Raw genomic sequence first — 26560 nt, 5'->3', positions numbered from 1 at the left:
GATTAAATATAAAGTAAAAAATATTTTTAGTAGGTAAATCTTTTGGTAATAGCTTCGATATATACTGATACCCTATGTTTCCTTTGTTGGTTTGTGTTATAGAAATTTTAAGAATGCAAAAAAATTTTAGAAAGTTGTTATGTTGGTAGATGGATATGTTGGTTGATATGATTTGTTACTATTACTAAGAGAAGGAATTGTATGTCTGGTACTAGAAATGAACTTCAGCAACAGCAAAGCCGAGCAGCAGATCAGGAACAACGAGCTAATGACTTGGAACAAATTATGGAGAGTGTGAAGTCCAAAATTGGTGAAATGGAGGATGAATCTGTAAATAGGGTTTGCCAGCAACAGAATAAAATAAAAGAACTTCAAAAGGAGCATAAAGTTTTACAGGTAATGAGTTAAACATTTTCTTACATGATAGTCTTAAAATACCTTGTCAATGTTACAGGTGACTTCCATGTTGCTTAATTCAGTGATCCTTATCTTCCTTTACCTATTATTGTCTTGAAATTCTTTCTTTGCTGTTTCCAGAATATTTTCTCTTCTGGTTTTCCTCTAACCCCACTGGTTATTTTTTGATCCCTTTGCTGATTCTTCGCATTTTCCATGACTTATCCCTTCAGTTCAGTCGCGTCCGACTCTTTGCGACCCCATGAATCGCAGCACGCCAGGCCTCCCTGTCCATCACCAACTCTCGGAGTTCACTCAACCTCATTGTCCATCGAGTTGGTGATGCCATCCAGCCATCTCATCCTCTGTCATCCCCTTCTCCTCCTGCCCCCAATCCCTCCCAGCATCAGGGTCTTTTCTAATGAGTCAATTCTTCGCATGAGGTGGCCAAAGTATTGGAGTTTCAGCTTCAGCATCAGTCCTTCCAATGAACACCCAGGACTGATCTCCTTCAGAATGGACTGGTTGGATCTCCTTGCAGTCCAAGGGACTCTCAAGAGTCTTCTCCAACACCACAGTTCAAAAGCATCAATTCTTCAGCACTCAGCTTTCTTCAGTCCAACTCTCACATCCATACATGACCACTGGAAAAACCATAGCCTTGACTAGACGGACCTTTGTTGGCAAAGTAATGTCTCTGCTTTTCGCCCTTCCAAAGAGTAAGGGTCTTTTAATTTCATGGCTGCAGTCACCATCTGCAGTGATTTTGGAGCCCCAAAAAATAAAGTCTGACTCTGTTTCCACTGTTTCCTCATCTATTTCCCATGAAATGATGGGACCAGATGCCATGATCTTAGTTTTCTGAATGTTGAGCTTTAAGCCAACTTTTCACTCTCCTCTTTCACTTTCATCAAGAGGCTTTTTAGTTCCTCTTCATTTTCTGCCATAAGGGTGGTGTCATCTGCATATCTGAGGTTATTGATATTTCTCCCGGCACTCTTGATTCCAGCTTGTGCTTCGTACAGCCCAGCGTTTCTCATGATGTACTCTGCATATGAGTTAAATAAGCACGGTGACAGTATGCAGCATTGACGTACTCCTTTTCCTATTTGGAACCAGTCTGTTGTTCCATGTCCAGTTCTAACTGTTGCTTCCTGACCTGCATACAGATTTCTCAAGAGGCAGGTCAGGTGATCTGGTATTCCCATCTCTTTCAGAATTTTCCACAGTTTATTGTGATCCACACAGTCAAAGGCTTTAGCATAGTCAATAAAGCAGAAATAGATGTTTTTCTGGAACTCTCTTGCTTTTTTGACAATCCAGTGGATGTTGGCAGTTTGATCTCTGGTTCCTCTGCCTTTTCTAAAACCAGCTTGAACACCTGGAAGTTCACAGTTCACGTATTGCTGAAGCCTGGCTTGGAGAATTTTGAGCATTACTTTACTAGTGTGTGAGATGAGTGCAATTGTGCGGTAGTTTGAGCATTCTTTGACATTGCCTTTCTTTGGGATTGGAATGAAAACTGACCTTTTCAAGTATTCTGGCCACTGCTGAGTTTTCCAAGTTTGCTGGCATATTGAGTGCAGCACTTTCACAGCATCATCTTTCAGGATTTGAAATAGCTCAACTGGAATTCCATCACCTCCACTAGCTTTGTTCGTAGTGATGCTTTCTAAGGCCCACTTCACATTCCAGGATGTCTGGTTCTAGGTCAGTGATCACACCATCGTGATTTTCTGGGTTGTGCTCATCCCTTAAACCTTTCTTTTTCCTATAAATTCAAATGTCTTTGGTGATGCTCAATCTAAGTCATAGTACTTTTAAATCTGTGGCACAGGCTTCTTCCCTTAATTCCAGACTAACATCCTGCATCCTACTTGATATCTCTATTGGATGGGTAATTAGGCATGTAGAACTTTTTAACATGTCCAAAACCGTACCTGGATTTCCTCCCCAAACTTTTGTCTTTTAGTCTCCACTCTGGTCCAAGTCACTTTCATTTCTTTACTGTGTCTTTCTTGGTTTCCCTACTCCAAGCCTTGCCTTTTTCAATGTTCTCTCAACATTGTAGCACAGAACACTCTAACTTTGCGTTTTCTTTTTTTTTAAAGGGAAAAGTCCAAAACTCTTTACCGTGATCTTACATGATTGTCCCTGTGTTACCTTCTGACTTCATCTCCTGTACCTTTTGCATATTCTATTCCAGTCACACTGACATTCTTGATTTTCTTTGAACATTTGCCTTGAACATTCTCACTTCAGGGACTTTGTATATTTTGTTCTTCCTTTTTCCCTTTACCATGCATGCTTTTTTTAGCTGCACGGTTTGTTTTCTCTCTGCTTACTCATGTGTCACATCACTATCTCTCCGGGATTCCATTTTTGACTACTTCACTTACAGTTGGCAGTCCTGTCCCCCACATATCATCTTGCCTTCCCTGCTTTGTTTTATCCATAATTCTTATCACCATCTAACATGCTGATATACTATACAATTTGTTTTGTTTGTATATCTCTGTGTTAGAATGCAAGCTCCATGAGGGCTGATATTTTTGTCTGTTTTGTCTAGGGCTGAGAAAATGTCTGCTTTATTATTAGTATCAATAGATACTAATAGATATTAGTATCAATATCAATAGATATTTGAATTATTGATTTTTAGTTTTATGTTTATTGAAATAGCAATGTTATAACATTGAATAATTAATTCCTAATTTAAAAAACCTCTTTTAAAACTTGGGTGTTTATTGTAATTGAAAGAAAGAAATCTTTTGTAGGGAAAATCAATATTTAGTCATATAAGACATTACAGATACTTAGAAACAGTATATCATTATAAGTGTTTTCTGTTGGCACAGCATTATGTGTACCTGTTGCATACAAGGTGTTTAGGCTGCCTAAAGGGACAGTACTCCTTAGGCAGGGTCTAGATGTCCCCTCAGTTTATGCTAGCAGCATTGGAAGGATGTGATAAGTTAAATTTCAGGGATCAGAGAGAAACAGTGGGAGATACTAAGAATTTCTGGTATGAAGCTGCGGGCAGTGGTTTCTGCCCTCATTTAGGCTGCCAGCTTGGGGCCAGCAGTGCTGGACCTGTTGGTGTTCATAGCTCCAGAGAAGACACTATCATTCTTTGGCCAAGTCTGTTTCTGTTATTCATCAGTCAATAAGATCTAGCATTTGCATTTTTAGGTTTGCTTTGTTAGGTAGCGTTCCTCATCAACAGTATATTCTAAACTCTCTCTGTGGGGAGGGGGATTTTGGACATATTGCTCCATGCATTTGATTTTGACCGTCATCTCAGATATAGGACATGTATAAATATGAAGCTCTTTAGCTCAGGGGTCCCCAGTCTCTTGGATCTAATACCTGGTAAAAGGTGGAGCTGATGTAATAATAATGAAGTGCACAGTAAATATAATACACTTGAGTCATCCCAACCCCCACCTCCCCCATCTGTAGAAAGATTGTCTTCCATAGAATCAGTTGCTAGTGCCAAAAAAGCTGGGGACCATTGCTTTAACTCATCAACTTACTGATGTGGGAAGCAGCCATCAGGTGGTACTGATAGAGGGCGTTGAAGGCAGAGAGATCTGTGTGGGTTTTTTTTTTTTAAGGAAGATACCTATTTTTTTTTCCTTACAGAGATTGATCTATAAATAATCACAAACTGAATTATTATAATGTAAGGCTTATGAATTTACCAGGGTTTTAGGTAATTCAAAGAAAAATGCTTGACTATTCATTGATAAGGGGTGATTTGAATGGAGTGTCATGTATTTTCTGTCAAGTATTTCATCTGTCCTAAATGAATTATAGGCCATTTAACTTTTCACTTCAGGTTTCAGAGTTTTGTTATATAGCTTTTAAATGTGTACAGAGGAAGTCTCATGTTCCAGTCGGCCATGGAAAACAGACAGAATTAGGGTGGGGGCATGAAAACTTGGTTTTGTGGCAGGGTGTGTGTGTGCTCAGTAGTGTCTGACTCTTTGCCACCCCATGGACTGTAGCACGCCAGGCTCCTCTGTCTGTGGAATTTTCTAGGCAGGAATACTGGAGCGGGTTGCCAGTGCCTACTCCAGGGGATCTTCTTGACCCAGGGATCGAACCCGTGTATTTCTTGCATCTTTTGCATTGGGGATTGGATTCTTTACTGCTAGGCCACCTGGGAAGCCCTGGGGAAGGGTATCTATGCTAATTTGAACAATTGAAATTAGTTGCTTGCTTGTTTCTTAAGTATGTGAAGGGTACTTTTTATAGGATGATGACAGAAATTGGCAAAACCTCAAGGGCAATTCCCAAGGAATTGCTGCCCCTCAGTGTTGCCTGATTTTTTGTACAATTCTATCACAGATTGGTCATATATTCTATTCTGTACTAGTTAATTTGTGCCTTCTTGGGGAAGATGGAAGTGCTCCTGGAAAACAATTATTTCACAGTTTGAGGCACATTTTTTGGGGGGCATACACTTGTTTCCGGTTTTAGAATGGTTTAGTGCTGCATATTTTGCAGTTGAGAGAAAGGAAGCATTGATTTTGTGTGTATGTGGCAAAGAGATCAAGGAAATTAACAGATGTTTGACAACAATACTTTGAAAGATTGTTATTGAGAGATTGCTGGGAAATGCAGAAACAAAGACAACATTTCTGTGTTCTGCAGTGCAGTTTTCCTTTTTCTGTACTTAGACAACATGTGTTAGCATCTTTGGATATAGTTTTATATACTTTTCAATCCTCTAAAGATCAATGCAGAGTACATCATGTGAAATGCTGGACTTGATGAAGCAGAAGCTGGAATCAAGATTGCCAGGAAAAATATAAATAACCTCAGATACGCAGATGACACCACCCTTATGGCAGAAGGTGAAGAGGAACTAAAGAGCATCTTGATGAAAGTGAAAGAGGAGAGTAAAAAAGTTGGTTTAAAACTCAGCATTAAAAAAATGAAGATCATGGCACCCAGTCTCATCACTTCATGGCAAATAGATGGGGAAACATGGAAACAGTGACAGCTTTATTTTCTTGGGCTCCAAAATCACTGTAGATGGTGACTGCAGCCATGAAATTAAAAGATGCTTGCTCCTTGGAAGAAAAGATATGACCAACCTAGACAGCATATTAAAAAGCAGAGACATTCCTTTGCCAACAAAGGTCAGTATAGTCAAAATTGTGGTTTCTTCAGTAGTCATGTATGGATGTGAGAGTTGGACTATAAAAAGAAAGCTGAGTGCTGAAGAATTGATGCTTTTGAACTGTGGTGTTGGAGAAGACTCTTGGACTGCAAGAAGATCCAACCAGTCCCTTGGACTGCAAGGGACCTAAAGGAAATCAGTCCTGAATATTCATTGGAAGGACTGGTGCTGAAGCTGAGCTCCAGTACTTTGGCCACCTGATGCGAAGAACTGACTCATTAGAAAAGACCCTGATGTTGGGAATAATTGAAGGCAGGAGGAGAAGGGGACGACAGAGGATGAGATGGTTGGATGGCATCACTGACTCAATGGACATGAGTTTGAGCAGGCTCTGGGAGTTGGTGATGGACAGGGAGGCCTGGTGTGCTGCAGTCCATGGGTCGCAAAGAATCAGACATGACTGAGCGACTGAACTGAAAGATCTAAGCAGATAATTTGTTTTAAATCAGTGTGATCAGTATCAGCATGTAGTCTCCCTCTTCTTTCTCCATAGGGAATATATGGATCAGAAAGCTGACCTTTGCTTTTCTTTTAGTGGTTACCTTAAAGATTAAAATATTCACTCTTGACTTCTCAAAATGTAATGTTACTTTGTACTTTCTACCTTATTCTATGACATTGGTAAAATTGTTTTATAATTATTACATTCTCCAACTTATATTATTGTTGTGTATTTCAATTCTGTATTTTTATTCTCTATACATTTATTTACTACTGACAGTTGAAATAGCAAAAAATATTTTTTTCCTGTTGTTTAAACTTTTAATAAGCAGAGGAAAAAATTCTAGTTTTATACTGTCTGTCCTAATTATTATGTATTGTTCCAGCCATCCAGGGTGGGCTTCCCAAGTGGCTCAGTGGTAAAGAATCCACCTGCTAATGCAGGAGATGCAAGAGACACCAGTTTTATCCCTGGGTCAGGAAGATCCCCTAATGGAGGAAATGGCAACCCACTCCAGTGTTCTTGCCTGGAAAATGCCATGGACAGAGGAGCCTGGAGGGCTACAGGCCGTGGGGTCACAAAGAGCTGGACACGATTGAGCGCACACCACCTCCTTTGGCAAACCACTCAGTGTAAAGCCACCAAGCTCTTCTGTATACCTCTCCACAAGTCCTTTAGCTTCAATTTCTTTTTTTACTTTTGTGTTGGATTTCTCTATCGACTTCAGCTTTCTGAAATACACAGGGAACCATGAGACAGAGTGTTTCTTAGGACCAAATGAGAAAATAGATCTACTGTTTATTAACATCAGCAAGATATTCCTAATGTATGATGGCCTTATAAGTAACTGACATCTAGGTAGGGAGGAAAGAGATATAGGAAGGATGGCAGGGCTTATTAAAATTGTTATTGGGCCCTCTCCAGATTCTTGAACAGTAATACCTTATAAATATGAATATTGCTCCCACAAGATTCTTAAGCTTTTTAGTGAAAGGATAGCTTGCGCACAAGGGAAAAGGTGGAAAAGAGTGCCAAATTCTTGCGAACTTTCAGGGAAGTCCGGTTTTAGAAGGATTGTGAGTGAGGGGCCACAGTGTGCCTGATTAGCTTGTGCTCAGTTCTTGGATTGGTTGGCATCAAGGTGAAGTTTCAGGTATCATCAACCTTCCGATTTCAAATGTTCTGGTGTCTACATGCTTGCAGTCAGCAGATTTCATCTGAAGGGGGTCTTCCTCCTATAAAAACAACTTAGGAATGTGTGTCAGGCTTTTATATCTTTCAGGGAACTGGGAGTTCAGTGATTCTGCTTTGTGGCAGATTTATATGTACATACATCAGTGGAACAGAGATAATTTTTTATTCCTGTGGGTCTCTGGGTGTTATCTCTGAGGCCCAAGCCTTCAGGTACTTTTGTTCTACCAAGCCTGTCAAGGCCATTTTCTTGGTTCTTTTCTAAAATGGTATTCTTGTCGTCCTGTCTCAAAATCATTGTTCATCTTTCACTCAACATGCTTATTTTAAGATTCATGCATGTTGCTGGATGTGTCAACAGATTATTACGTTGTGTGAATATACTGCAGTTTGTTGATTTGCCTGTTGATGGACATTAGGCTTGTTTCTACTTTCTGGCTAATACAAATAAAACTTTTACAAAATTTGTGTTATTCTGTGGCCTTATGCTTTCTTTTTCTCTTTGGTAGATACCTAAGACCAGAATTGCTAAGAGTAAGTGTATAGTTAACTTCTTAAGATGCTGCCTGTGACTTGTCTTCATTCTCTCAGTGTCTTTGAAGGAGCATAAGTACTTACTTTTGATGAAGTTCACCCTATCAGTTTGTTTTTTTTTTTAATAGATTGTGTTTTTGATTTGTAAATAAAGACAACTTTTCATAGCCCAAGGTTACAATATCCAATTGTTCCACCACTATTTGTTTAAAAAAACTATCCTTTCTCCATTAGATTGCCTTTGTAAGTTTAGTGAGAATCAGTGTATGTGTGTGTCTATTTCTGGACTATCCTGCTACATTGATATATGTATCTTTCTTTACACCAGAACCACATTGCTTTGATTACTGTTAATCTGAAATTAGGCACTCTGATTCTTCTCCTTTTATTCTTTTTCAGTATCATGTTGGCTGTTTAATTTTTAAAACATTTTGAAATTTACTAAAAAAAATTTATTGGAGTATAGTGGATTTACAATGTTGTGTTAGTTTCAGATGTACAGCAAAATAAATCATTTATATCTTACATGTATCTTTTTTTCAGATTCTTCTCCCTTATAGGTAATTGCAAAGTATTGAGTAGAGTTCCCTGTGCTATATAGAAGGTCCTTAATTAGTTATCTCTTTTATATATAGTAGTGTGTATATTATCAATCTCAGTCTCCCAATTTATCCCTTCTTCCCACCCACTTCACTTCCCCCTTGCTGCTGCTGCTGCTAAGTCACTTCAGTCGTGTCCGACTCTGTGCATCCCCATAGATGGCAGCCCACCAGGCTCCGCCGTCCCTGGGATTCTCCAGGCAAGAACACTGAAATGGGTTGCCATTTCCTTCTCCAATGCATGAAAGTGAAAAGGGAAAGTGAAGTCCTTCAGTTATGTCTGACTCTTAGCGACCCCATGGACTTCGGCCCACCAGGCTCCTCCGTCCATGGGATTTTCCAGGCAAGAGTACTGGAGTCGGGTGCCATTGCCTTCTCCACCACTACCCACCCCCCCCGCCCCCCGCAGTAAATATATGTTTGTTTTCTACATCTGTGACTCTGTTTTGTAAATAAGTTCATTTGAACCTTTTTTGTTTCTAAATTCCACATATAAATGGTATGATATGATATTTATCTTTTTGTGGTCTGACTTACTTTACTCAGTATGATAATCTCTGGGTTGATCAATGTTGCTGCAAATGGCATTTTGTTTTTTTATGGCTGAGTAATAGTCCATTGTATGTAAGTACCACATCTTCTTTATCCACTCCTTTGTCAGTGGACATTTAGGTTGCTTCCATGTCTTGGCTAGTGCTGCAATGAACACTGGGGTGCATGTATCTTTTTAAATTGTAGTATTCTCTGGATATATGCCCAAGAGTGGGATTGCTGGATCATATGATAGTTCTGTATTTTTTGAAGGAACCTTCATACTGTTCTCCATAATGGTTGTACCAATGTGCATTCCCACCCATAGTGTAGAAAGGTTCCTTTTTCTCCACACCCTCTCTGGCTTTACTGTTTGTAGATTTGGTGATCATGGTCATTATGATTGGTATGAAATGTTATCTTATTGTAGTTTTGATTTGCATTTCTCTAATAAGTGATGTTAAGCATATTTTCATGTGCTTTTTGCTATCTGTATGTGTTTGGAGAAATGTCTATTTAGATCTTCATCTTCCACCCATTGTTTGATTGGGTTGTTTCTTTTTTTATATATTGAGCTTACATAAGCTATATGCTTTGTAAATTACTCCCTTCTTGGTCGCTTGGTTTGCAAATACTTTAGCTCACATGACTTGTGGAATCTTGGTTCCCTAACCAGGGCTTGAACCTACACCTTTGGCTGTCTTTTGGTGTATGATTTCCTTTGCTGGGCAAAAGTTACTAAGTTTAATTAGGTCCAATTTGTTTATTTTTGTTTTTATTTTCATTACTCTAGGAGATGAATCAAAAAAGATACTTATGTGATTTATGTCAGAAAGTGTTCTGCCTTTGTTTTCCTGTAAGAGTTTTATAGCATCCGGCCTTACATTTAGATCGTTATTCCATTTCAAGTTTATTTTTGTGTATGGTGTTAGTTAGATCAAACCAGTCAGTCCTAAAGGAAATCAACCCTGAATACTCAGTGGAAGGACTGATGGTAAAACTGAAGTTCCAGTGCTTTGGCCACCTGATGCGAAGCGCCAACTCACTGGAAAAGACCCTAATGCTGGGAAAATTGAAGGCAAAAGGAGAAGAGGGCAGCAGAGGATAAGATGGTTAGATAGCATCACTGACTCAGTGGATATGAACTTGAGAAGAATCCCAGAGCTAGTGAAGGGCAGGAAACCCTGGTATGCTGCAGTCCATGGAGTAGCAAAGAATTGGACATAGCTTAGCAACTGAACAACAACAAATGGTGTTAGTGTTCTAATTTCATTTCTTTCCCTGAAAATGGATTTTTACCCTGAAATTTTAGCATGTCTTTTTTATGTGTTTATTTTTATTTATAATTTATTTATTTGGCTGTGCCAGGTCATAGTGGTGGCATGTGGGATCTAGTTCCCTGTCCAGGGATTGAACCTGGGCCCTGCATTGGGAGCACAGTGTCTTAACTGCTGGAATGGGAGGCCCCTAATTTCATTCTTTTGTATGTAGCAGTCCAGTTTTCCTATTACCATTTATTGAAAAGACTGTCTTTTCTCCCGTGTATATTTTTGCCTCCTTTGTCATAGATTAGGTGACCATAGGTGTATAGGTTTATCTCTGGACTTTCTATCCTGTCCCATGGATCTATATTTCTGTTTTTGTGCCAGTTCCATACTGTAAGTCAGGGAGCCTGATTTCTTCCAGCTCTGTTTTTCTTTCTCAAGATTGCTGTGGCTACTCAGGGTCTTTTATGTTTCCATATAAATTGTAAAAATTTTTGTTGTAAAAAAATTGTAAAAATTTTTTGTTCTGTGAAGGATGCCATTGGTAATTTGATAGGTGTTGCATTGAATCTGTAGATTGCTTTGAATTGTATAGTCATTTTGACTATATTCTTTCAATCCAAAAACATAGTATATGTCTCCATCTGTGTCATCTTTGATTTCTTTCATCAGCATTTTATAGATTTCTGAGTATAGGTCTTTTGCCTCCTTAGGTAGGTTTATTCTTCAGTATTTTATTCTTTTTGATGCAGCAGTAAATGGAATCATTTCCTTAATTTCTCTGATTTTTTGTTGTTAGTGTATAGGAATGTAAGAAATTTCTGTGTGTTAATTTTGTATCCTGCAGCTTTATCACATTCATTGAGCTCTAGTAGATTTCTGGTAGCATCTTTAGGATTGTCTCTGTGTAGTATTACATCATTTGCAAACAATGATAGTTTTACTTCTCTTTCAGTTAGGTTTCCTTTTATTTCTTTTTCTTCTCAGAAAGCTGTAGCTAGAACTTTGAAAACTATGTGAATGAAAGTGGTGAGAGTAGACATCCTTTTCTTGTTCCTGATCTTAGAAAAACTAAGTTTTTCTCTCTTGAGATTGATGTTAACTATGGGTTTGTTGTATATGGCCTTTTATTATGTTGAGATAGTTTCCCTCTATGCCCACCTTCTGGAGAGTTGTTTTTGTTGTCATAAATGGGTGCTGAATTTTGTCAGAAGTTTTTTCTGCATCTACTGAGATGATCACGTTTTTATTCTTCAGTTTGTTAATGTGTTGTATCATATTGGTTTGCATATGTTTGCATCCCTGGGATAAATCTCACTTGATCGTGATGTATGATCTTTTTAACGTGTTGTTGGATTGACTTTGTTAGTATTTTGAGGATTTTTGCATCTGTGTTCATCAGTGATACTGGCCTGTAATTTTTTTTTTTTTGGTGGTATATTGTCTAGTTTTGTTTTCAGGGTAATAGTGAAATGAGCTTCCTTCCTCTGCAGCTTTTGGAAGTTTCAGGAGGATAGATGTTCAGTCTTTTCTAAATGTTTGATAGATTTTGCCTGTGAAACCATCTGGTCCTGGACTTTTTTTTGTTATTGGAAGTTTTTAAATCAGTTTCAATTTCAGTACCTGTGGTTGGTCTGTTCATATTTTCTATTTCTTCCTGGTTCAGCCTTGAAAGTTTGTACCTTTCTAAGAGTTTTTGCATTTCTTCCAGATAGTCCATTTTATCGGCATATAATTTCTTGTAGTAATTTCTTATGATCCTTTGTAATTCTGTGCTATCAGTTGTAACTTCTTTTTCATTTCTAATTTTATTGATTTGAGCTTTCCTCTCACCCCCCTTTTTATGATGAGTCTAGCTAAAGGCTTATCAACTTTATCTTTTCAAAGAACCGGCTTTTACCGCCAATGATCTTTTCTATTGCTTTCTTCATCTCTAATTCCTTTATTTCTGCTCTGATCTTTATGACTTCTTTCCTTCTACCAACTTTGGGTTTTGTTTGTTCTTTCTCTAGTCGCCTTAGGTCTAAGGTTAGGGTTTTTTTTAAAATAATTTTATTTATTTATTTTTGGTTGCATTGGGTCTTCATTGCTGCATGTGGGCTTTCTCTATTTGTGGCAAGCGGGGACTGTTCTTCATTGTGATACATGGGCTTTAGGCACATGGGCTTCAATAGTTGCAGCATGTTTCTCAATAGTTGTGGCTTGTGGGTTCTAGAGTATGGGCTCAGTAATTGTGGTGCATGGACTTGGTTGCTCTGTAGCATGTGGAATCTTCCTGGACCAGGGATCAAATCTGTGTCCCCTGCATTGGCAAGTGGATTCTTATCCAGTGTACCACCAGGGAAGTGCCTGTTTGTTTGTTTATTTTTGGTTGTACTTGGTCTTCCTTGCTGCAGATGGGCTTTCTCTAGTTATGGCAAGCGGGGGCTACTCTTCTTTATGGTGCACGGGCTTCTCATGTGGTGGTTTCTGTTGTGGAGCACAGGCTCTAGGCGCATGGGCTTCAGTAGTTGCAGCAAGTGGGCTCAGTAGTTGTGACTTGCAGGCCCTATGTGCTCAGTAGTTGTGGTGCACAGGCTTAGTTTCTCCACAGCATGTGGAATCTTCCCAGACTAGGGATCAAACCCATGTCCCCTGCATTGGCAGGCAGGTTCTCATCCACTGTACCACCAAGGAAGTCCAGGTTAGGTTGTGTGAGACTTTTCTTGTTTCTTGAGGTGAGGTGAGATTGATTTGCTACAGTACAATCTATTGTATTTGTGTGTTTTACAGTTGTTGTTGTTGTTGCTGTTTTACCTGTAATTGATAGAATGTTGTGGTCGGAAAAGATGCTCGATATGATTTCAGTTTTCTTAAATTACTGAGGCTTAATTTATGGTCCAAGATGTGATCAATGCTGGAGAATGTTCCATATGTGCTTGAAGGAAGTATATTCTGCTTTCAGATGGAATGCCCTATAAATATAAAAATATAAAGTTCATTTGGTCTGATGTATCATTTACAGTTTATATTTCCTTATTGATTTTCTGTCTGGATGATCTATCCATTGGTATAACTGGAGTGTTCAACTCCCCCACCATTACTGTGTTACTATTGATTTCCCTTTTTATGGTTATTAATATTTGCCTTAAATATTGAGGTGCTCTTATGTTTGGTGCATATATATTTACAATTCTTAAATTTTCTTATTGGATTGATCCCTTGATCATTATGTAGTGTCCTTTCTTATCTGTGTTGGCTATTTGAGATTCTTTACATTTCCATATGAATTTTCTAATTCTGTTGTTGATTTCTACAGAGAAAGCCTGATGAGATTTTATTGTATATGTATTTCCATTTGGGGAGAATTAGCATCTTAACAATACTGAATGTTCTGATCCATGAATGTGATATCTCTCCATTTGTTTAGGTTTTTCCTTAACTTTTTTCAACAGTGTTTAATAATTTGAGGTGCACTGATTTTCCACATGTTTCATCAGTTTTATCTCTTAAGTATTTAATATTTTTGATGGTATTGCAAATATTTGTATTTTCTGTTTCAGTTTCTCATTATTCATTGCTGGTTGATTTTTTTCCCCTCTTTTTTTATTGTGGTAAATTATTTCCCTAACATAAAATTTACCATTTTGAAGTGTAAAGTTCAGTGGCTTTTAATACATTAACATTGTTGTACAACAATTCTCACCATCTGCAGAATTTTTTCATCTTCCCAACTAAAACTCTATACTGGCTAAATAGTAACTGCCCATTCCTCACTCCCTGCATCTCCTGGCAGCCATCATTCTACTTTCTGTGTCTATTGATTTGACTACTCTGGGTACCTCATGTAAGTGAAGTCTTATAGTATTTATCCTTTTGTGACTGCTTATTTTATTTAGCATAATGTGTTCAAGATTCATCCATGTTGTGGCATGTGTCAGAATTTTCTTTAAGTCTGGATCCTCAGCAATGGCCACAGGACTGGAAGAGGTCAGTTTTCATTCCAATCCCAAAGAAAGGCAATGCCAAAGAATGCTCAAACTACTGCACAATCGCACTCATCTCACACGCTAGCAAAATAATGCTCAAAATTCTCCAAGCCCGGCTTCAACAGTTACATGAACTGTGAACTTCCAAATGTTCAAACTGGATTTAGAGAACACAGAGGAATCAGAGATCAAATTGCCAACATCCATTGGCTCATCGAAAAAGCAAGAGAGTTCCAGAAAAACATCTACTTCTGCTTTATTGACTGCACCAAAGCCTTTGACTGGGTGGATCACAACAAACTGGAAAATTCTGAAAGAGATGGGAATACCTTACCTGCCTCCTGAGAAATCTGTATGCAGGTCAAGAAGCAACAGTCAGAACTGGACATGGAACAACAGACTGGTTCCAAATCGGGAAAGGAGTACATCAAGGTTGTATATGGTCACCCTGCTTATTTAACTTACATGCAGAGTATATCATGTGAAATGCTGGACTGGATGAAGCACAAGCTGGAATCAAGATTGCCAGGAGAAATATCAATAACCTCAGATACGCAGATGACACCACCCTTATGGCAGAAGGCAAAGAGGAACTAAAGAGCCTCTTGATGAAAGTGAAAGAGAAGAGTGAAAAAGTTGGTTTAAAACTCAGCATTCAGAAAACTAAGATCATGGCATCCAGTCCTATCACTTCATGGCAAATAGATGGGGAAACAGTGGAAACTGCCGGGGTCTAGCCCCGGCTGATCCAGGGTATTCGAAGGAGAGACGGCGTAGGCGACCTATTTATTTAAATATTTATCAAAGATATAAAGAATAATAGGATGAGGATGGCTCAGTGAGGAAATTCAGTGGAGAAAAGCGGCTGAAATAAGGATAGCTCAGTAGGAAAATTCAGTGAAGAAAAGAGGCTGAGTAGCTTGGTTTACGCAGGAGACCAATAAAACTTAAAGACAAGAAGTTTGCACCACTTACGTAGGCCGCAGGCGTCCTTCCGTTCTCCGGAAGGAGAGGAGACACTGAGGCCTCCCTGGTCGGATCTTAGAAGCCCAGGCATAATTAGCAAGCATGGCAGGTTCTGCGCTCCAGATGGAGACTCAGCCAGAATTTGGGAGAGAGAGAGAGACATGGGGAGACCAAGTTTCGGTGAACAAGGCCTGCACTTTATTTTCCAAAGTAGTTTTTATACCTTAAGTTATGCATAGAGGATAATGGGGAAAGGGGTAGAGTCATGCAGTAAGCCAGGCTTTCTTCCTGCAAACTTATCATATGCAAAAGTTTAGGTGATTTACATCATCTTCTGTCCCAGAGGCCTGTTAACATTTTAAGAAACTTATTTTTCTCTAAAGGTGATTATTCTAAAGTCAGGCGCCAGCCTCCAAAAAGCACTGGATAGAGTTGCATTCCTATAGGGCAAAGGTGAGGTGGGCTCCATCAAGAAAAAAATTAACTCAAGGGTCCAAGGTTACAAACATTGAGGCTACTACTTACATTTCTATAAACCCATTATATCTATCAATACACTGCCAAGGACACAGTAGGTAAGGGGTATGGAGACTTAGCAGCAAACATTGGCCCAATAAGTGAAAAACCCTTCACCGATACAATTTCTAATCAATCTTTTAACTACTCAAAGGACTCTGTGTTTAGACAGTTTAGAACATCTCCTGCCTCTCATAGTTGGGAGGCTCTAAACAATCACATGTGGCTGGAAAAACCTATTCAGGCAGGCTAGAGGATTTCCAAAGGAGTTTGTAGGTTGAAACACTGTCACACCCAGGAATTATTAACTGGAGCTGTAAGCTAACTCTTTTTTCAGAGAGAGGTAGTGGGGGACAGCCCCGCGTAAAGTCAGAGGTGTAGGTGAAAGCACAAAGCAGAAAGTAGGCAGACTCTGGTTTTGGGGGTAGATGCTCGAGAATTTCCAGGGGGACTCCTGAGGCTCAATCCCGCCTTTGCGTATGCCGAGCCTCCTTCCTCATGACCTTTGCCACTGGAGGAGTTCCTCACGCTGGCTCCTGGCAGTGATAGACTTCCAGTTGAGCTATTCCAGACCCTGAAAGATCATGCTGTGAAGGTGCTGCCCTCAATATGCAATATGCCGGCTCCCGGCAGGAAACAGTGACAGACTTTATATTTTTGGGCTCCAAAATCACTGCAGATGGTGGTGACTGCACCATGAAATTAAAAGACACTTGCTCCTTGGAAGAAAAGTTATGACCAACCTAGACAGCATATTAAAAAGAAGAGGCATTACTTTGCCAACAAAGGTCCATCTAGTCAAAGCTATTGTTTGTCCAGTAGTCATGTATGGATGTGAGAGTTGGACTATAAAGAAAGCTGAATGCCGAAGAATTGATGCTTTTGAAGTGTAATGTTGGAGAAGACTCTTGAGAGTCCCTTGGACTGCAAGGAGATCCAATCAGTCCATCCTAAAGGAGATCAGTCCTGAATGTTCATTGGAAGGCCTGATGCTGAAGCTGAAACTCTAATACTTTGGCCACCTGATGCAAAGAACTGAGTCATTGGAAAAGACCCTGATGCTGGGAAAGATTGAAGGCAGGAGGAGAAGGGGATGACAGAGGATGAGATGGTTGGATGGCATCACCAACTCAATGGACATGAGTTTGAGTGAACTCTGGGAGTTGGTGATGGACAGGAAGGCCTGGCGTACTGCCGTCCATGGGGTCACTAAGAGTTGGACACAGCTGAGCAACTGAACTGAATATTCTATTGTATGTACAGTTGACTCTGTAGAACATGGTTTGAACTGTGTGTGTCCACTTATGTGCAGATTTTTTTCAGTAGTGAATACTTCTGAACTCCACAATCACTGTTGAATCCATCGATGCAGAGGAACCTTAGATACTGAGAGCCCCCTATAAGTTATATGTGAATTTTTGAGGGTACTGATTGTTGGCATCCTTAACCCCCACATTATTCAAGGACCACCTCTATATACCATATTTTGTTTATTCATGGTTATTCATTCTAACACTGTTCATCACTAGACACTTGGGTTGTTTCCATCTTTTGGTTTTTGTGAATAATACTACTGTTTATATAGACATACAAATATCTGTTCCAGTCCCTGCTTTCATTTCATTTTGGTGTGTACCCAGAAGGGGATTGTTGGATTGTATTGTGGCACTAGTGGTAAAGAACCCATCTGCCAATGCAGGAAACTTAAGGGATGTGGGTTTGATCTCTCAGTCAGGAAGATCCCCTGGAGGGAGGGCATGGCAACCCACTCCGGTATCGCCTTGAGAATCCCCATGGACAGAGGAGCCTAGCAGGCTACAGTCTATAGGGTCACAAAGAGTCTGACATGACTGAAGTGACTTGGCACATGCATGGTAATTTTATGTTTCATTTTTTGAGTAACTGCCATACTCTTTTCCATAGTGGCTGTACCATTTACATTCCCACCAGCAATGCACAAGATTTCCAGTTTCTCTACATTCTTAGCCACACTTGTTTTCTATTTTTGTTTTTATTTATTTATTTTTTGTTTTGTTTTGTTTTTGTTAGTAGTAGCCATCCTAATGGGTGTGAAATGGTTTCTCATTGTGGTTTTAATTTGCATTTCCCTGATGGTTAGTGATGTTAAGCATCTTTTCATGTGCTTATTGGCCGTTTGTGTATCTCTTTTTAAAGAAACGTCTATTCAAGTCCTTTGCCCATTTTAAAATCAGACTTATGTTTTTGTTGAGTTGTAGGAGTTATTTATTCTGAGTATTGACTCCTTATCAGAAGTAAAAGTTTGTTTGGGTTTTGTTCAGGGTTTCCTGTGAGATGGTGCAGCAAAACCTGAACGAACTTTTTGGCCAGTCCAATGTTATTTGCAAATATTTTTTCTCATTTTGTGAGTTGGCATTTTATTCTAGTGTTTTTCAATGCACAAAAGTTTGAATTCTAATAAAGTCAAATTTATATATTTTTTATTTTGTTGCTTATGCTTTTGATGTCATAACCAAGAAATGGTTGTCAAATCCAATGTCATGAAGCTTTTGCCTTATGTTTTCTTCTAAGAGTTTTATAGTTTTAGCTCTTACCTTTAGAAGTTTGATCCATTTTAAATTAACTTTTGTATGTGCTATAGGTAAGCATCCAGCTTCATTTTTTACATGTATACACCTAGTTTTCCCAACATTATTTGTTGAACAGAGCCTGTTCTTTTCCGATTGAATGATCTTGGCATGCTTGTTGAAAATAATTTGACTGTGGATATGCAGTATTGCTTCTGAGGTATTCATCCTACTCCATTAGTCTCTATGTCTTTAATGCCAGTACCACACTGTTTTGATCACGTTGGCTTTGTAGTCACCTTTGAAATCAGGAAATGTGAGAGCTTTAACAAGATTGATTTGGCTATGTGGGATCTCCTGAGGATATGAACTTTAGGATGACTCCCAGCAAATTGATTCAGTACAAACATACTTTTCATTATAGGTTATTACAAGATTTTGAATATAGTTCCCTGCGATATACAGTAGAACCTAGGTGTGTATCTATTTTATATATAGTGGTCTGTATCTGCTAGTCCCAAACTCCCAATTTATTCCTCACCCCCTACCCCTTTGGTAACCATTGGTTTGTTTTCTCTCTTTGAGTCTGTTTCCATTTTTAAAATAAGTCCATTTATATACTATTTTAGATTCCACATATAAGTGATATCACACTATATTTGTCTTTTATGACTTTGCTTCTTTTAGTGTGATAACTTCCGGGTCCAATCGTGTTGTTGGTAGATGACATTATTTAATTCTTTTGTAAGTCTGAGTAGTATTCGATTGTGTGTGTGTGTGTGTGTGTATATATATCTATATATCTATATATATATATCATAATCCATTTGTCTGTTGATGAACATATGTTGTTTCCATTTCTATTTCTGCAAAAATGTCATTGGGATTTTGATAGAGATTGCATTAAATCTGTAGACCACTTTGTATAGTATTGACATCTTAACAATATTAAGTCTTCCAGTCTGTGAACACAGGATATTTTCCTAGTAATTTCTGTCTTCCGTTTCCTTCAACAACTTGTATAATATTCAGTGTATAATTCTTTTGCCTTCTTGCTTTATTCTTTTTTTTATTGTTTTTGATACTACTATACGTGGAATTGTTTTCTTGATTTTCTTTTTAAATTGTTCATTGTTAGTGTATAGACATAAAATTGATTTTTTGCATTGACTTTGTATTCTGGTGCTTTCTGAATTCATTTATTCTAATGGGTTTTTGGGGTTTTTTTTGGTGGACTCTTTAAGGTTTTTTGTGTTTTAGATCATATCATCTGCAAAGAGATAATTTTACTTCTTCCTTTCCAATTTGAATGCCTTTTATTTCTTCTTCATGCTTAATTGCTCTGGCTAGGACTTCCAGTACTATATAGAACAGAAATGGTGAGTGCAATTATCTTTGCATGGTTCCTGATCTTAGAGGAAAGGTTTTCAGTCTTTTAATGTTGAATATGATGTTTTCATAGAATATGATGTTTTCATAGATGGCTTTTGTTATGTTGAAGTAGTTTCCTTCTATTCCTAGTTCGAGTGTTTTTATCATGAAAAGGCATTGAACTTTGTTAAATGCTTTCTCTGCACTGGTTGAGATTATCATGTGTTTTTTTTTTTTTTTTTCTCCTTTTATTTTGTTAATGTAGTGCATTACATTTTTTTTTTTTTTCCATATGTTGAACCATTCCTGCATTCCAAGAATAATCCTACTTGGTAATGGTGTATAATCCTTTTAATATGCTGCTTAGAATTTGGGTTGCTAAACTCAGTTTGTTGCATTTTTGCATCATTGTTTAAATAATGGGTTATCGGTTTGTGGTTCTCTTTTGCTTGTGTTGTCTGGTTTGGGTACTAGGGTAATGCTAACCTCATAGAATGTCTTAGGAGAGATACAAGTGATTCTTTTATATCATGCAACTTTGAAAAATTCAGTCATTCTAGTTTTAAGTCACCTGACTATAGATCTCCTGCCTGGCTCAGGGTGGGGCTGAGGCAGAGAATAAATTTTGGGTGTAGCTGGTGGTTACTGAGAGATGGTGTGGTACCCAGAAGCTTAGTCTTCTTTTTTCCCCTGAGTGTCTCTAAGTCTGTGCAAACTTCACACTATGGGTAGGAAAACATGTGCTTAGATGTGCACCTCTTCTGAAAGTAGTGTCTTAATATTGTGCAGATAGATGGGGATAGGGCTTCTCACTGAACTTTTTATAAAAAGTGTATTAATAATGATGCTGCTGATAATGACCTTTCAAAGGACCTAGAGGGATAGAAGCCATTGTTCATTTGTTTAGTTGTGTCTGACTCTTTGCAACCCCATGGACTGCAGCATGCCAGGCTTCCTTGTCCTTTACCATCTTCTGGAGCTTGCTCAAACTCATATCCACTGAGTTGGTGATGCCATCCAACCATCTCGTCCTCTGTTGTCTCCTTCTCCTCCTGCCTTCAGTCTTTCCTAGCATCAGAGTCTTTTAGGAAAACCAGGCCAGTGGTATTTCACTGAAGACAAAAGAGAGTATTCAGGATTTACATTCCCTTGCATAAATCTTGGGTGTATATATTATTTCTTAACAAATTCCTGATTATGCTGAGTGTGCAGTCTCCCACATTACATGAATGCCTAAGTTAATTAAACCATATGAAATCCTGAATTATCATTGATCATTTAAGAATCGTAATTTTAATTCTTGGTTCTTTGCAGGATCTTTAATATTGGCCCCTTCCTGATTATCATTTTCATCTAAACCTGTATATAAACTTAGTTTTACAAAGATTGAGTTCTTTTACTTATTATGTATCCTTAAATGCATGCGAGTATAAACAATATTTTCCCCATTTTATGCTGATTTTACTTGTTACAGTTTTTGCATTTATGATGTATCATTGTTCCTGGACCTTGTACCCATTTAAAAACAGCCTCCCTACTGAAGTTCTTGAATAAGACAGCTTCATAGAAATTGTGAGGATAGTTTTTTGTACAATATTGTGAGAACAGCATGTCTTAGATGTACATATTGTAATTTATTTTTTGAAAAATTTCTTACAGGCAAAATGTGAACATTATAAGATAAAACGAATGGAGCAACAAGAGACTATTGCTGCCTTGCAGAAGGATATCTATAGATTAACACAGGAAGAAGAAGAACGCATTATCACTCAAAATAGAGTGTTTTCTTATCTCTGCAAAAGAGTTCCTCATACCGTCTTGGATAAACAGTAATGTTTGCTACATAAATTGATATGTAGCTAGACTCTTCATTTTTTCAAAAATAGATTTCATCTTGGGTATGGTTTTCTCTCTTAAACTGGTGGAATCTTCCTCTTCCTCTTCTCTGCCCTTTTTGTTTGTTTTAATGTCATTAACTTGTTGAAGAAAATGATTGGTTTTCCTGGAGAGGTACATGCTAGATTTGTCTATTTGCTTCCTTATGTCGTTTAATTTATTCTTCTGTCTCCTGTGTTCCCTCTAAACTGGAAGTTAAATCTAAATTCAGATACAAGTATTTTTGGTGACATACTTCATAGGTGATAATTTATTCTTCTAATAATAACATATATGTTTAGTAGAGCTTCTCTCAGGGATGCTAAGATTGTTCAGGGGTTTAAATAGCAACAATCTGATCCTTCTCCTATAAAATTTCCCATTCTCTTCTCATCTGATGGTTTCTCTCATTTATCTTGTTTGCAATTCTGCTATCCCTTTTTTCTTTTTTTCTTGCTGGAGTTCTTCCATTAAGAAAAAGCACCTTTCCTATTGAGTAGGGACTGTCTGGTTTCCCTGTATGGTTTGTTACAGGGAAGGTAAAAGCGGTGCTCAGTTCCTTCAGTTTAATTCTTATTTTTTAGAGTAAGCAGTTAATGATCAGTTGTAATAGTCTAGTTGGGAAATAACGCAGATCTAAAAAGAAAGAAGAGATACTGCAGAGATGGATAGGAATTGTCTATACCGATTGACTGTAGATGTTGAAAGAAGGAGAGAAGTCAAAGATAGCCAGATTTCAAGCTAGATTTGGGGAAAGGGACAGGAGGAGGATGGATTTATCTATGAACATGTACTTAGACATCTTCTGTCAGCCACATAGAGATATCATGCCTATTGTTGTTTAGTTGCTAAGTTGTGTCTGACTCTTTGCCGCCCAATGGCCCTCCAGTTTCCTCTGTCCATGGGATTTCTTAGGCAAGAACACTGGGTTGGGTTACAGTTTCCTTCTCCAGGGGATCTTCCTGACCCAGGGATCAAACCCACATCTCCTGCATTGCAGATGGATTCTTTACTTCTGAGCTACTGGGAAGCCCCATCAGTCCTATAGTTAGAAAGACCCAACTCCATAGAGCTTTAAAGTTTAGACAGAGAAAGAAAAGGCAGAAGATGAGTTACATTTGGGTGTCAGGCTCACTGAGAAACAGGAGTGTTTGAAGGAGAGGGTGGTGAGGAGTTTTATACGCCACCTCATCGGTTTGTGTTTGTCTTCCTACTGTCTTATTTGCTCAATTGCTAGTTTGACACATAGTAAGTCTTCCTTAAAAGTTTATTGACGGTAGAGGTAATAGTCATTCAGAATGAATGAAGTTTATCATGCAGGAAAAATAGAAATGGGATAGTAGCATTGGGGGAGGAGGGAGGTGAGAGGGTTTGTAAAGTATACAAAGGAAATTAAAGCATATTTGCAGAATAATATGAAAGCTGGAATGTGTTGGGATTGGGAAAGTTGAAGGGAAAAAATAATTCAAAAAAGTTATGATGTTAAAAGCACAACTGGTTGAATTAGTTCTGAAAAAAGGAGATGGATGAGTAATTTTCCCAAGACAAGAGTGAAATACTAAAAATTCTTGCTTTAAACAGAATAGTATGTGAAAGTGTAGTGTTATTTTATTTTTCTTTGAGGATTTTTTTAAATTAGAAAAGCACTGCATGTCTACAAAAATTCAAACTATAAAAGTATATAAAATAATATATTATAAACCTGCTTACTTCTCCTAATTCCATATCCTGGAGATAACAACTTTTAACAGTTTGGTTTATGTTCTTCCTAGCGTTTCACAGCAATAGTACTGTTGACGTTTTGGGTGGGACCATTCTTCATTGTAGGGCATGATGAGCATTCATTTGTTCATTAATGAACTTTTAAGCATCTTTGCTCCCTCCGCAACTATTCAGTGTGACAACCAGTACCATCCCCAGTTCGGGTAATATTATCCCTCAGTTAAGAAGCCATACGGAGAAGGCAATGGCACCCCACTCCAGTACTCTTACCTGGAAAATCCCATGGATGGAGGAGCCTGGTGGGCTGCAGTCCATGGGGTCACTAAGAGTAGGGCACAACTGAGTGACTTCACTTTCACTTTTCACTTTCACTCATTGGAGAAGGAAATGGCAACCCACTCCAGTGTTCTTGCCTGGAGAATCCCAGGGACGGGGCAACCTGGTGGGCTGCCGTCTATGGGGTCGCACAGAGTTGGACACGACTGAAGCGACTTAGCAGCAGCAGCAAGAAGCCATATAGTTAATTTTCAGTACATAGACTCATATACACCTACTTTCTTTAAAAAATAGTTATACATTTGGTTATGCAACATTAATTTTTTCCTACAAATTTACATTATCTCTTCTAATGCCTCCTCATTTTCTATAATATGGATGTGCCATTATTTAACTTTTCCCTTGTTGCAGAATGTTTACGTTGTGTCTGAGTTTTCACTCCTAATGAATTGAACAACTTTGTTCATCTTAAGTGATAGCCTTGGGCAAATGTCTCTGTAGGAGTGATTGTTAAAGGTAGACCTGTTTGATCAAGGAGAATATACATTTAATATGTTGAGATTTAATGTCTGTGGTTATTTAAAAATGTGTACATTAAAATTAAAATATATGGCATAGTGGGATACTTCTGGCAAAAATCACTTACCTTTTTTATGAATTTGCAGATATTTATCACTATAATATGAAATTGAATAGAGACAATAGTAAATGTTCCAATACCACATTTTGAAAATAACTCATCTGTTTTCTAGGTTGCTTTGCCTTATTGATTACTATGAATCTAAAATTAGAAAATTTCATAAACAAAGGTATGACTTGTCCTGTATTAAAATTTTGGAAGTAGTTATCAAGTTGTGAATTACAACAAAAGTTTTTATGGCCTTTTGAAACATTAAATATGCTTTGAAAATCTACAGATATGTGTATAATTTACCTAATATGTAACTATAAATTCCTTTTTATAAAGAATCTTTTAAGACTGTACTTTACCACTTATGTTAAAATCCATTGTTTCATTTATATTAAAATATGTATATTTAATAATCACTAACTATTGGTCACAGAAGAAATAGTATTTTTATTTTGTTGAGGTATTATGATTTGTTCTGCTGATGTCATCTAGCCACTAGATAGTTACTGAGCATATCAACACAGTGTGTAGGATTGGATTAGCTTCCTGCCAAAGTGCAGCCTAATTAATTAGTATGCAGATTTATGAGATAAAGATAAAACATTATAGTGTAAAATCAAGTATATAGAATAAACCACAGTTATCACCTCTGATTAAAGCAATAAGGGTAAAATTTTAAATGATGGTCTTTGACTAACCAGAAATTGCTGAAAGATATCTAAGGCCAAATAATCTAAAGTACTTTAATATAAATATCTAAGGCTTTTAATATAAAGGCTATTTTGTTTCACTGTTTATAAATGGAACAGTTCTTTTAACAAATATTTATTTAAGCACCTACTTTCTGCCATGTTCTGTTTTTAGTACTGAACAGATAAAATAGATAAACATCAAATAACTTCAGGGACCTTCTCTTTCAAATGATGCTGTCTTTTAAGATGGTAGACATGGTGTTAGATTCTGTAGAGATAGGAAAATGTTTTGAACATGATTCTTAACCTCCTAGGAGTTTGCAGTCTAGTAAAGGAGATTAAACGTAAACACATTAATAGTTAAGAAAAATAATGTGAGACTTAAATATATATACTTATATATATTTAATATATATAATGCCCTAATATATAATGTCACAATAAAAGTAATTACTAAAAACTGTACAGTCAGTAATACAGGAGTTGATAACAGGAACAAATTGGTTTTGGATGGAGAAAACAGGGAAGCCATTACAAAACAGATGGGGGTTGTGCTTGAGCTTGAATAAGTACAATTTGGGAAAGCAGAAAGGCAAAAAAAAAAAAAAGACTGCTTGTATGCTATGAGCAAAAGTTCATAGATGTAAAAGAGTAGGCTTTTTAATGGCACTATAATTAAGCCAGTTTCTCTGAACTTTAAGGGATTTGTTGATATATTCATAGATAGAGGTAGTAACCTATGGAGAGCAGTCTTTCCCATAGTGGACCAAGAGTAAGCTATAAATGAACAAAAGACATCATTGGCCTTGGAAAGAAGGAAGGTACTGTTTCCTTTGATATAGAAAACCTGGGTAATGGGGTTGTAAGTATGTATATTAGGGTTCTAGCAAGAAACAGAACCAGTAGAATGTACACTTATATACAGAGAGTAAATTGTCTTAAAGAAATAGGTTCATGTGATTGTGAAGCTGGCAAGTCTGAAATCTGTGAGGCTGGCATGCAAGCTGGAGACCCAGTGAAGAGTTGATGTTGCAGTGTTGAGGCTGAAGGCAATCTGGAGGCAGAATACCTCCCTTCTTGAAGGTTTCAATCTTTCCTTCTAAGGTCTTTAACTAATTGCACAGGGCTCACCCACATTGTGAAGAGTAATCTGCTTTATTCAAAGTCTATTGATTTAAATGTTTGTCACATCTAAAAAATAACCTCACGACAGTGTTTAGACTGGTGTTTAACCAAGTAGCAGGGCACCATAGTCTAGCCAAGTTCACACTAAAATGAACAGTCACAGTATGTCAGAGTGAAGAGAAGCAAAATGAAGAATTTCATAGCTTGAGAGGTTATAGATTGGTATGCTCACAGAAAATCAAAAATGAGTAAAGCAGGTTAGGTGGGAACTGTGCCAAACTGGAGAGCTGTCTTAAGGGGCCATTTATTATATACTCTAGCCAGTTGATGCCATGCAGTAATGTGAGCCCACTGTAGCTAAATCTGCTTTTTTGAGAAGTTAGAAAGTTCAGTTTATAAATGAAATCAGATTTTTAATGTTTGCAATTAACACTGAGTGCTCTTAAAAATATTATATGGTCCAGATTGAATATTATCTGCAACCTTTACTCTATATCTTTAGTAAATTCTAATGTAGATTCAGGAGTTGGATGACTTTTCCTGTAAAGGGCCAGACTGTATTTTAGGCATTTTAATCTGTATAGTCTCTCACAACAGCTCAACTCTGTTACAGGATGAAATCAGCCATAGACAATAAGTAAATGAATTGACATATCCATGTTCCATAAAACATTAATTAAAAAAAAAAACCTGCTGGCTGTGGCCTACAGGCAGCAGATTGCT

At 37.8% G+C, this 26560-nt stretch overlaps 1 protein-coding gene across 48 annotated transcripts in view; it reads left to right on the top strand.

Moving 5' to 3' along the window:
* Positions 1–26560, top strand: part of CEP70 (centrosomal protein 70) — an 87327-nt gene that overhangs the window by 18404 nt on the left and 42363 nt on the right. For 32 of the 48 annotated variants that reach the window (XM_086363194.1, XM_086362632.1, XM_086363275.1 and 29 more), the window contains 3 exons: positions 216–396; positions 21176–21345; positions 24142–24198. In XM_086363194.1, coding sequence (XP_086219320.1) covers positions 216–396; positions 21176–21345; positions 24142–24198 — 408 coding nt within the window. The remainder of the gene's footprint in view (positions 1–215; positions 397–21175; positions 21346–24141; positions 24199–26560) is intronic. The other 16 variants (XM_086363687.1, XM_086365453.1, XM_086363533.1 and 13 more) reach the window with 1 other exon arrangement.

The sequence above is a fragment of the Bos grunniens genome, chromosome 1 (genome assembly GCF_055505025.1).
Source record: "Bos grunniens cultivar Pamir isolate PY7600 chromosome 1, Bosgru_T2T1.0, whole genome shotgun sequence".
In the NCBI taxonomy this organism is placed as follows: Eukaryota; Metazoa; Chordata; class Mammalia; order Artiodactyla; family Bovidae; genus Bos; species Bos grunniens.
The sequence above is the reverse complement of the archived record's forward strand: the minus strand, read 5'-3'. Positions and strand labels throughout refer to the sequence as shown.